This window comes from Lonchura striata, chromosome 7 (assembly GCF_046129695.1).
Source record: "Lonchura striata isolate bLonStr1 chromosome 7, bLonStr1.mat, whole genome shotgun sequence".
Lineage (NCBI taxonomy): Eukaryota > Metazoa > Chordata > Aves > Passeriformes > Estrildidae > Lonchura > Lonchura striata.
This window is the reverse complement of record NC_134609.1, coordinates 12,993,137-13,006,142: the sequence shown is the minus strand read 5'-3', so window position 1 is coordinate 13,006,142 and position 13,006 is coordinate 12,993,137. Positions and strand designations below refer to the sequence as shown.

Here is a 13,006-nt window from a genome sequence, read left to right as displayed (position 1 = left end):
GCAGAATAAAATAAATACAACCTGTTAGCTTAAGTGCTAGAAAGCTATTGAGAAAGGAGAAAGAACATGCTTGGATTTCATAAAATGCACCTTAAAGAAACAAAATTCCAAAACATAAAGAAAAGCAGGAAGAAATTGTAAAACAAGCCACACTTAGAGGAGTAGGTGAAGTGCTGCTAGCATTTTGAAAATGAGAGGCTTGGCCAGAAGCAAATCTGGAGCACTTTTAAGGTACCCTCCTAAAAAGTGCTAAGCATCATGAGCTTCCAGGGAAGCTGTGGCACCATGGAAAAGGGCAGCTGAACTCTGGGCAGGATCAGGGTGTCAGGAAGAATGCAGAGACACTAACATTGCAAAAATGGCTTCATACCAAGCCTGTAATCACACCTACTATGGTCTCACCACAGTGCTTGCCAAACAGTTTATTCCTGGGAGGAAGACAACAATCAGAGACTGACTGTGCTAGCACAAGCACACCACATTAGCTGACCTTGCCCAAGAGATGCCTGCTTACAGATTCCCCATACTAGGAATAAGCTGAGTGTCCTTCAGACAATGTGGTTGGCCAAGGTTGCTTTAAAATTGAAGAAGCCAGTCAGGACATTGTTTGTTTTATTTTTTAATAGGATTCAGTCTGGTTTCAGCTTAGACTGCAGTTTTTAGGTCTGTTTCCGATTTGAGTTCAAATCCAAATGTCAAAATAACCATTCAGGTTCAATTGCAGTTTGGGAACTGTTTGAACAGATTTTTTTGTTCAGATCCAGTTTGACTCCCTGCCCTACAGACCTGACAAAATGCTGAAAAACAGCTGGAAGATGGAGACAGAGAGACCTTTTTGGTATGATGTACTATTTTTAGGGAAAGCAGTTCAGAAACCCAGCACATTCTTTCTCCAGTCCTCTCCCCATCTCAAGCCATTTTTAGGTTGAATTTGGCTCAGAGATACATTCCCCAGTGCAATTCCCTAATGGGACTCATGCTCTTCTTTGTCTCTTTTAGAGAGTCTGCAATAGGGGGAGGGAAGAGGAGACTGGTCTCTTCTGGCACATATTCCTGGAGCCTGCGGGGCTGGTTCAGCCAGCAATTGCTGGTTCAGTGTCAGTGCATTCTCTGCACAGCCCTGGCAGGCAGGAGGCTGAGCAGCACAGGGCACCAGCTACACCAGGGTAGCCAGGCCAGCAAACTGCTGTGGCCTGCTGAGAAACTGCTGTGGGAAGAACAGAAAAGCCAGGGAAGGGCTCTAGAATGGCAAGGCAGTGGGAGCAGATGGATAGCAAGGCCAGCCTAAGCAGCCTTGAGGAAGAACATGAGGGTGTGGGCTGTGGCTGAGGTTCTGAATGGAGGGAGCTGATCTCTCTTGAGAAGAGGAACCTGGATCAGTTAAAGGCATCATCAAAAGTATTGGTCATTGTGGTCTGAGAGAAAAAAGGAGGGAACACTGGGGATGGCAAAGAGGATGGACAGCATAAATCTCAACTGGCCTGAATAGGACTCTAAACCTTGCAACAGTTTGCCCATATGACCTGGCTTTTGACATTTCGCAGAAGAAGAGATTAGTGTTCTAACCACCTACCTTTTGTGGAAGCAGAGCTTGAAGGTCGCTTGAGACCACTCAGCCCCTGGAATGGGATATCTCCACCTTCCAGCACACTCTTGTAAATCTGCCTTTCATTCTCCAAGGCAGCAGGGTCTCCCACAGCTAGCTCTGACTCCTTCTTCACTGCATGGTAGTTGGGTGAATAAGTGGAGCTGAAATACATAAGAAAAAGGAAAGGGACACTAGGAGGTCACACCTGTCTGCTGAGAGCTTAATGTAAAGTAAGAGAAAACCACACTTGTGAACACAGAATAGACTGTGCATGAAGAACTGATGCTGATGAAGAGGTTATGAATACATTACAATAGTGTTCTGTGTTTGGCACTACCAAAGCATCCTTCCACTTGAGGGGACTCTCCAGTCTTAGTCCCCCAGGAAACAGACAGCAGGAAAGCATCCCCCTATTTTACAGATGACACAACAGTCACAGAGTTGATGCACGACTTCTTTGCAGACACAATGAAATTCACTGGCTAGCTGGAAGTACACAAAACCTTCCAGCTTCCAGTTCTCTCCCCTTAAACACCAGCCATGCCTGTCCCATGCTTACAAAGCACAACTGCTCAGGGGGTCATCTCACCCAGTTCAGCCTCCCAGCCAACACTACAGTTAAAGATTCCCTGACCAGTTTCTGAAGCACATCAGTGAGGGACTGTGCAGAGAAGCAATAGTAAAGTGCTACAGATTCTACATTGTTTTAAATGCCAGAGAAATTCCCAGATGCACACAATTCTGTTAATCTTTGCCAGAGGCTTCCACTACATGGAATAAAAAATCCTGGACTCTAGTTCTACCATGTATATATATAAACAGAATTATGTTAAAATTAGTACAATTTTAATTTCTTAGGTTTTTAAAGACTGGAAATTTATTGCAAATCTCTTTTCTATTCATGAACCTAAGCACAAGTATGCTCACACATCTGATTTCTAGATTTCCCTGTTTTGTCTCCAAAATAATAACTGGCAATGCCATGGTATAAATTGCCTTTCCAGGTACAAAATCCTTATTAAGCAGTCAGGCAGACTGTTTTCCAAAAAGCTAAGCTAATCTGATACCAGCTCTCCTGCTCAGCCAGGCTCTTCAGAATAAGATGGAGTCTCACACAAAGCTATTCTGGGGCCAAAGCATGACTGCTGGAAAATTTGAAAAAATAAAAATATACAGATTTTCCAATTAACAGAAATATTTGACATCCTGATGTCCAAGAGTGATTCAAATTTATAAGAATTTGGAAATGTTTGTGGTTATATCTGTTTGTTGTGGATAAATTTGTACATGTATCTGTTTATTTTGGATAGATGCTGTACTTCTGGGGTAAAGAGAAAGCTTTAAACACATCACAGGACTGGCTATGGAGGTGGAATTACACAATGTCTGGATCACAAAGACTACTTTAGTTTCCGCACAAGGAAAAGCAGGTCATATGCAGTCCCATAAATTACTTTCTGGAGGAAAAGCTCATGAAAAGCACCATGAAAGAGAAAGGGAATATGGTCAGTTTTTCAACCTAGACAATGCTCAAACAGACCCATAGCTACAAAGCTATTGTTTATCAGGGTTCTCTCTTTGATAAAGAGTTCATCTCTTTGTCAGGTACCTGAGGAAACCCAGCCAGTTGCTGCAGGGAATAATGATTGCCCTGAGGTTAATTGTTAGTCTAATTTTTAAAAAACAAAGAGTTAAAACAATCTTCCTTTGGGACTAAATGTAGGGGAGATAGAGGAGGCATTTGGTGAATCTCTTTACTAGCTGCTCCTTATTCAGGACAGCAAGCAGTACTGTACTGGAGCCAAAGCATCCTGCAACATCAGGTGAATGAAAGGACAGCAACATTGCAAAAAACCCCAAAACAATAAATTCCAGCTATCTTTTCTCTCTGCTCTCTATGGCAGGGCAGGGAAAAATGTGTAACTCCACCAGGCCTCACTCTTGTGTCCCATTCCCAGCATACTCAGCTTGCTTCCTCTCCACTGGCATTCCTGAATGCTCTGTGTGGCACAGATAGTGCTGCCATGAACAGAACCACCAGTTCTTGCAAACTGAACAGAACTACCAGTTGCTTGCAAATATATAATATTTATGCTAATCTCTGGGAATTCTATTTATGTTATTGCTCTCTTCATACCAAAATGAAACAGTTGCAGTGGTTGTGTGGGTTTCACAGCAGAATGTTGAAAGAAGTACAGGAGATCTCCAAGACCCCCAGAGGGGCAGTGAACATACATTGTATTAATGGATATCTGGAGGAGAAACTGCCTTTTTTAACAAACCATCCTCACAGAGGGGATCACTGTGCCTATGGACATGGAGTATTCAGAACAATTATAAGGAGCAGTAGGCTCACAGTAGGGGCTGGGTCTGTGGCTCAAATAACTCAGGATAACACAAGTAACTCAACACAGCTCAGCATTTTGCTCTGGATTTTGTGTGTGTGGTCCTCTTCTAAAACAAACTAACTCCATGTATATGTGATGAATATACTGTTCATCACATATTCTGCTGAAAAAGCAGTGCCCAATAGATCTTTGAAAAGTATTGTTATTCCTACCACTGTTCCTTTCCTGTAGACTGGAAAATTACTGCTTTTCATCAACTGCATCCAAATCTGGTGCATGTAACATGGAATATCTAGCAGCAGCCAATCTATTGCACAGGTGTAACAAACAATTTTTGTGTATTCCACACAATAATGTTACTTGCATGAAGATACAGTCAATTCGCAAAATTCATCAAATGAAGTTAAAGGTCTGTTGATTATTTAAAGCCACTGCCTAGCACAATCAGCAAATCTTACTTAGACAATGCAATCACTCATGTAATCACTTCAAAACACATTCTGGATCTGAATGCAGACAATGTACCAGGATTCACCTAAAGCACACATACAATTCTTATGGTACATGCATTTACCTATATCCATCCTCCAAAAAGCTAAAGCATTTCCAACATCCACCACCCTGTCTTAAATGACCTCATATTTTAAAAGAGACATCAACAAACAATTGAAAAACTTACTAGGAAGAATGGTCTGTGGAAGATTCCAGAGGAGTAACACCTGCTGTATTCTGCAAAAGTCCAAACAAAGGAGTTCATTGATATGCACTTACATATGAGGAGAAAGAAAAAGGCTTGCTTAAGTAATTTTCCATCTATTGCTTCAATATTAGCCTATAGAAGACATTGAAGTTTAAATCTAAATGCAATTTAAGCTGTCAATGTCTTTGCAGAAAAGCAACAATTTTCATGAGTTCCTCCAGGGCAGTGACAGGTTTTTAGCACAGCCGATGCCTTTTCGCAGTGCCTATTCTTTTGTCCGCAAATGAGTCATTGTGAATAAAGCCAAAAGCAAGAAGCGATAACCAGCTGGGCCATGACCAGGAGACACATGCTCATAATTATTTCCCCAAGCTTTCCCCCAACCGGTCACTGCCCGCCTTTGCTTTAAAGGTATATTACATTTCTGCAGCACAATACATTCCTCAGCATTCAAAAAATATCAAAGCTCTAAAAAGAAAAGCGACATTTCATTTCAGTTTCCTTACTTAAGAGAAGCAATGCCAGCTGCACAGGTTCAATAGCAAAAGCCAGTTCTTAGCCGCTTGCTTTAAATCCATCTAACGCTTCTTAGACACATTATTTAAAAATTGAAGGCAATTTTAGAAACAATTCTCTATTTGGTGCTCCCTCATCGATGTGAGGATTTCTATCTAGGAAGAAAAAGCAAATCTTGGGTTTGAAAACGCAGCTTTTCCAAGTCCTGGTGAAATGCCGCAGCTTCAAAAAAAATCAGCAACAGGAAAAAAAAGAAAAAACGGCGTGTTACCAATTAATCTATTATTTCATGGTTTGAGTGCTGCAGACCCTCGAAGCAGCAGCAGCAGCTCACCTGCCCTAGAAGGCCATGGCAAGGTGCAGCATAAGGAAAATTGTGTAAAATCTCTCAGGAATACCCAAAATCTTGGGTAGGAATGAGCTCCAAGCAGAGAGCAGGGCTTGTAAGAAGGGAGAGTAGATGGCAACACGCTTGAAAGGCACGAGATGATGACGCGACACGCCAACCAAGAATTTTAAGCTGATTGCTGCTGCTGCCTATTCATGTGAAAAATAGAGAGGGTTTTTTTGCAGACACTGAACTCTAAACCTGAAATGGGGTTGGGATGGGGGTGGGGGCAGCTGAATGCAGTCGTGAGACACGAAACCACTGTATCTGAAATGGATTTCAAGCTGGATTCTCAGCATCACATTCTATTATTTCTGACAGCGACACAGCAAGCCATGCAGTCAGAACGCTCAGAACCATTATTTATCCCAACCTCATTTAATAATCATCCAGCAGTGAATAGATTAGAGCAAAGAGTTTGGAAATGGGGATTGGCAGCATGAAAAGAATAGGAAATACCTTCTGTGGCTTTTTATGTGGTGATTTATAAAGCTTCTCCATTTTTTCTAAATCTGCCTCTAACTCAGTCTGGTATAGGTAGAGGTCTTTTTCTAGATCACTCTGGTTAAAGAAGGAGAAGAAGAATGGGAAAACAATGCTTAGGGTTAGGGGAAACCAAAGGAATGTTAATTTTGATAAAAAAAGAGAGCTCTTTTAATCGAAAAAGAGGAAGGTGGTATGGACAATACAGAGAAAATCACTAGCAACTAATCATATTTCAATAATTATAGAGGAAATAGTTTTAGGCAAATAACATTAAAATCAAGAGATGCACAGGCCTGCTAGAATCTATTTCTATAATCCATAAAGTTATAAAACCCACCTGTAAAGAAAAAAAAAGATACTGTAATAATACGCAATATGCTGTTAGTACAATTATCATTGCAAGTCAAGATAGCAAAACAACCACTCTAAATTATGGCTGATTATGTTTTAAGAATTGTTTATTAAATCAATTTACTAGCTACTTAATTGTTAGGCTAATGAGCTCAAGCCCAATAAAAAAAGAAAATCACTCACAAGCACACAAAACCCAAGCAATGCTACAAGAAAAAAAAGAAAAGAAAACCACATACACACATATATACACACTAGATGCTGTAGTGCAACGTATGTGAGACACAATTACCTTTCTATCCTCTCTAGTAAGGATAGAGCAATCTCCAGGAGTATAATCCCAAATCTTTTTTGGAGGCTGATGGAAAGCAGAGGAAGGAAATGAGGAAATGAAGATAAGGAAAGACATCACAGAGAATATGGAAATTGGATTAGAACAGAGGGGAAATACAATAGGGAATTTACATCAACACTGAAAAGAAATTATAAAATAACAACAAACCACAACGGAGAAAAAGAGGAATAAATCTGCTATAGCATAAATATCAAGAAATCATGGGGGGCAAAAGGGAACATGCATGCAGTGTGGAAGGGGCAGTTTTCAGAAATTTTTTTTTGCAAGGTGCTCTATGGGATTTTGGACTCTCTAGAGGGTGCCCACAGCTGTTAAGCATTCTTAACAAAAAATCAAAACAAAATGGAGGGGGGGAACCACACAGTCATAAAAAGCATTTGTTTTGCTCATTCTTCTTTTCAAAAGGAAAGGGTAAACCAAGGGTCTTTGATAAAGAAAAGGGACAATCTTTCTCACTTCCATCAGCGTATGAATACATACCATGTGAACAAATGGCTGATTTCCCTGTGGTGGCATTGTGGGGCAATGAGAATGCAGAGTTATTATTTTTTATTTCATTGGTTTTGAGTATTCGTTTGTGGGGATTTTTGGTGGACAGAGTGGGACACAAGAAAGTTTGGGAACTAGCTATTTAAAATTCATCCTACAGCTGAAAGGGCTGATTTCAAAATGGATTTTTTTCCTGTTTGGATGAACATGTAAGTATCAGGCAGGATTATTCAGAGCAGAAGACTGGACTGGACTCCCATGACTGTAGTGAGCAAAGCTACAAAAAGCATTTTTTTTTTTTGGCTGTGGCAACAAAGCTCAGAAAAGGTTTGCCAGCTATAGAAGTCTGAGATGGTAACCTAAATTCAAGTGCCTGACACTGATGCACTATTTATAGAGTTCTACATTCAGGAACTGGCATCGTTCTTGGGGAGCATGGCTGCATGGCTTTGGAACTGAAGCAGGTTCAAGGCATGCCTTATAAGAGAGCAGCACTTGACAAACGTGCCCTGAGCAAGGTGGGGAACTTGTCACCAGAACAGATGGTCTGCTGCACATGAGACAGATTGCCCCAAGATACCCTCTTCTGGAATAAGGCCAAGGCTGCATGACTAAAAGCACAAATCCATGCTTCTAAAGAACAGGTATACCCCCACACATAGAAAGGACCAAGGGCATAAGTGCTTTTCTTTCTATGACACATTTTCCATTAACTCACACTAACTCAAAGGACCACAGAGTTGACAAACCTTCACTCATTGCAAAAGCAGATGGCTATTAATTACATGGCAACAAATATAAGCATGTTTCTTCTCACAGTGGAAACCTTAAACCATGAAAAGTTGTGAGGAGTTAAATCCTGACATTGACAACACTTAAGAGCCCCATCAAGGTGGGATTTATCTAACTTTTACTGACTAAACATTAGGAGGTCTCATCTCAAACGCTGCAGAAACCTCTTTAGCTTAGGATGGAAGGTCCGTAGCTATAAAACATAGTTTTCTATTAAAGACTGGACTATTCAACCACTGTACATCCTTGCTTTCCAGGAAATATTACACTATTTTTATGTGATCAGACTGAGCACACAACTCCAGGTAGCTACAGTCTGTGCAGAGGAACTTTGCCACTTCTGCCAGAACGAAGACTAGATTTAAAGGAAATCTGCTCTCTAGTGTCCATCCATGTGCAGTTGCCTTTGAAGACAGTATTGAACCTTAAAACATACTTCTGTTTTGTTGTACACACATGGAATCTCAGCAGTACTCAAAATTTGTGTGCCATGGGCATTTGACTACTAACCTCAAGGGGAAAGCAGAAATGAGAAGCCATCACTATGTTTGTACACATGCAAGAGGCTGATACTGACCCTCTCATGCAGTAAGAGTAGCTTATTAAATAGTATTTAATAACTAAGTTAATAGTGTTTAATCAGTAAGAACCAAGTCATAAAATGCTTTAAAGTCACATTTTTTCCCAGTAGCCATGAATACTGGATGTGTTCCCTCCATCAAAATGTTCTTTGTCCTATTGAATAATCAAGCTTTAGTTCATCTTTCTCCAGAGGGAAAATCAAGGCTTTTTTTTTTTTTTTTTTCTCTCCACATATAGCAACACAGCTCCATTTGAAAAGAAAGAACACTGTTCTCAGACTCCTTTGGTTTCAGGGAAGGGCAAGGGCTGTTCAACACAGGCTAATGCCCCCCATTTTATGCAATGGGCAGCTACATGCATAAAGAAATATGCAGGAAACAAGGTCATGATCTGTTTATGGAGAGCTGGAAATTACTGATCTACAGTTTACAAGCCAGGAACAGGAATAAATAATTCTCCTTGACTTAAAGCTACCTATCAGCCATCCTAGATCTTGTTAGGCAGAAGGAGAATAAGGGCTTTGAATAAGGACTTTTAATAAGGAGAGAAGTGTATTATTTCTAACATTAACAACAAATATGCAGTTTGAACTATGGTGTGTGAAAAAAATATTACCTTGTTGATACATAATGCTGGAAGTTGGGGAACATTTGTAAAGTGTTTCAAAACACTAAAAGAGGCCACAGAACAGCTGCTTTATGTTAGTACCAGGATGACATTATGTACAATCACATCTTTAAATTAGTAAGGCAGCTGTTTCAGATTTAGGGCCTAGGAAAGAGATGTGACAATCATAAAAAAAATAAAAAAATAAAAAAAAAAAAATAAAAAAAAAGGTAGGTTGACTTCATTGGTTATTGCAACTATCAAACTTACCGGTTTCCCAAACTCCAATTCCGAAAAGAATTTATACCAAGGTTCATTCTTTAAATCTATCTCTTCTGGGCTTATATCCCGAGTCTAAAGGAGTTGGTGATAGGGGAATGGAAGAAAGAGAAGGATAACATTATGCAAAGAATACATAGAAAGGGACTGTTAGAGATGCAGATCCCATGGCTTCCATTTTAAAATGTAGATATTTAGCCTTATAATTTGGAATTTCTATAGCATGTTTCTCATAAAGTCCATGAACTGCTTTGAAAACATCAGTTAAGCCCAATAGCATCACTGTGACCAACATGAATATGAATGAATTGCATTTTACAGGTCAGGAGACCCACTGAGAGAGAGAGGGATTCTGCAGCTTGCCCAGAGTCCCAGGGAGACTCAATGTAAGAGCAGAGAGCCCAGCAGTCCATCAGTCCTACTGTCAGACACTTTTATCAAGTCAAAAGCTGCATATACTTTATTATTATTTTAAATCTTAATTTGGTTAAAAAAACAGAGACTCAGTAATACCTGAATTAAATACTGCATCTTTAACAGCACATGAACATGTGAGAAACCCTGTTCTACACACTGCAAACAGAGTGGAAGGTGGTTTTCTAAATCATACAAGACACATGTCAGAGAGAGTGCATCCTGAAAGACCTCTGAGAGGATGGATAAAGCGACAATATTACGTGTTTTTTCACAAATAAATGTTAGAGTACTAGACAAAACTACAATGAAGGAAAATTGGACAGGACAGAAAACAGTACAGTTGAAAAGGAAATTCCCTTTCATTCATATCCTCTGTCTTAATAAAACAAAAAAAAATTGAAATAGTTGTAGCTGTTTGAAAACACTACTGGTGAGATAAGAGAATAAAAGTCCATTGCTAAAGCTTCTCAGGTACCACTCCCCAAAAGTGTGGGATAAAAGATATGTAGCTAATTCCTGCATTTCAGTATACCTAGTCAAAGGCAGAGTGGATCTCCATGCATTAAAAATATAAGCATGTGATGTCTGCTGTGCCAGTATGATCCCAAGTGCTCCATCACAAGGAAGGAGACCCACAGATGTACAATGTCCTCATGGAAATCATTTTGTGACAGGGTTACTGAGGCAGTTGACAGAAGTGCTGGACTTGGTTGTCCCAGATTTTGCCATAGCCATTAGCATCACAAAAAAGCTCTAGGAAAAGAGCTCAGGATTGATGCTGAATGAGAGGTAATGCAAGATGAATAGTTACATCATGTTTAATGCCAGATGGTCTGGAGAATGATTTGGCTATTTCCTAAAAGCACAAGGGAATCAATACTTCTATTTTTTATTTACTGCACTCCAACTAAAAGCACTCATCTTATATAACTCTGTTTACATTAAAACAAAGATCAAGGATATCAACAGGAGGCTATTCATTGCTCTGAAATGGTTTTGGATTGGATTCTGATAGTCAGAGCTGTGGGTGTGATTACCAGGAGATATTGACAAATCTCCTGCACCTCCCTGAAAGATGCAGTCACTAACCACCATGGTACTGTTATATTTAATGAGGTTGATGGAGACTGTGAAGCTACTACTCCAAGGCCTGCTTTCTTCTCTGATCTATGGCTTCAAACTAAAGCTCATAAAATAACACTGGAAGTAGCGTAGCTATCACTTTCATCTTGGTTTTGATGAGCTCTCTACGTAAAATGTTTTCAGCTAGGCTGATGATGGTTCTGCTTGTGGCTTTTAGACTCTGATTCCACAGCTCAATTCAGTACCTGATGAAGTCTGAACATGTAAACAGTGCCACTGGTGATGACAGACCTTTTGCAAATGTTTAGGTACACAGATGAAGCTGGCCTTTTGCCACAAGTTTTAATCTTGTCTGTTTACCGTGAGACAAAATTGATGTTTAAGTCAGCAGAAATCTGGCTCCAGGATGGACTGCAGGAATGGAGGTGTCATACCATGTTCAAACCACTCCTCACTGGCACTTCTCTAATGGGCTGAGGCAACACCCAGTGGTATCAAGAGGGAGTCATCCACCACCCATTGCAATAGGCACTAGGATCATGCCCCCAACAGGAGCAACTTTGTTGAAGTCAATGAAGGGACACAGGTGTGAAAAGAAGTTGGTTGCAGCATCTTCAAAAAGTGATGGACCTTGATTACACTTGGAAGGAAAAAAGAAAACCCACCAAAATACTAAGGAGAAGTATCAGGTCCCACATCAGACTTGATTCTTACATTTCTATTGATTTAAATTGCTATTCACTCTTGTGTAAAATTCTAGGCAGGTTTTTCAGGAGTATTCCTTTACCTATTCCATGCATGGATCAACGTCTGAGTTGTTAAGGTACAAAGTCCGGTTTACATTTGGAAACTCACATGCAATTAGCAGTTCTAATTGAATCCTTTAAATTAATGCCTTTAATAGAACAATTATCTTTATGCACTATCTTTATACACTACTAACAGCATTCAGTATTTTCTAGCAGTTACAGTATCACACTTGCACCACGGAAGGACATCTTTAGTGATCTGTGCTGATTTATACTGGACTGGCTGATGAGGTTAGCATCACCCCTCTGCCTATCCCTTGTCAAGTATTCTCAACCAAGGCCGAAGAAAGAGACTTTTGTATGTCCCTAGCTGTCACAATTCACAGCACTGCTTACTAATTCAGCCTGAAGTTGGTAATAGCTCACTTATTATGCCAAGTTACATTCTACCATAGCTGGAGAGCTCACATTGAGTCCTGCCACCTCTGCCACAGAAGTGGTAAGAAGCAGCTAAGGAAAAAAACAATCCAGAGAAAATGGCCATATCCTAATGCACCTCAGAGGCATCCACTGAGGCACACTAAAGGCACTCTGAAAACTAGTTCAGTGTTTAAAGCAACAGAGGAGCACAGAAACTGAACCTGTCTTCTCTGTTGCATAATGCCTTCAACCCTCCTGCATTAGCTAATGCTGTGCCCTAGAAAAAGTACAGCTGGCAAAACAGCTGCTGAACAGGTCACAGTGTGAAACATGGATTAAAAACTAGGGTTAGTGATTCATACTTAACACAGAAAACAACACGTCCAAAAGGAAAGAAGCTTCTCAATCCCCCCTGGATCTTGCTTTAGAGAGAACAAAAATGTTAGGAAGTTATGCAGAACAGTTTTCAAAAAACATCACACGAGCACTTCAATGTCAGCATAAGGATTCCCATCCAAAAAGAACCACACAAGCATTTAGAGAGTATTTCATAATCGCAGGATAAAGCCACGAACTAGGATAAATCAAACATTACCATCTTTTCGTTGTTCAGAACAGAGGACTTCCCTGGCTGATAGTCATAAATGCTCCTGGGTTCTGCACGGTATTTTCTGGTGTCGACCTTCTTGTCTGGAGGCTCCCAATCAGTCCTGAGGAAAGAAAGATAAATTACCCCAAAATACAGTGGTTTCTGTAGAAATAAACTCTCAATTTGGACTGATGCTTTGCCCCATTAATTATGGTTTAATCTGGGTACTTTTTTTAACCTAGGAAAGAAGACTGCTACAAGAGGAACA

At 40.2% G+C, this 13,006-nt stretch overlaps 1 protein-coding gene across 50 annotated transcripts in view; it reads right to left on the bottom strand.

The window, feature by feature from the left end:
* Positions 1-13,006, bottom strand: part of SORBS1 (sorbin and SH3 domain containing 1) — a 208,431-nt gene that overhangs the window by 23,206 nt on the left and 172,219 nt on the right. For 43 of the 50 annotated variants that reach the window (XM_021548366.3, XM_021548389.3, XM_021548396.3 and 40 more), the window contains 6 exons: positions 12,745-12,859; positions 9,472-9,555; positions 6,670-6,735; positions 6,000-6,101; positions 4,616-4,665; positions 1,574-1,749 (listed from right to left, as the gene is read on the bottom strand). In XM_021548366.3, coding sequence (XP_021404041.1) covers positions 1,574-1,749; positions 4,616-4,665; positions 6,000-6,101; positions 6,670-6,735; positions 9,472-9,555; positions 12,745-12,859 — 593 coding nt within the window. The remainder of the gene's footprint in view (positions 1-1,573; positions 1,750-4,615; positions 4,666-5,999; positions 6,102-6,669; positions 6,736-9,471; positions 9,556-12,744; positions 12,860-13,006) is intronic. The other 7 variants (XM_077784595.1, XM_077784597.1, XM_021548601.3 and 4 more) reach the window with 4 other exon arrangements.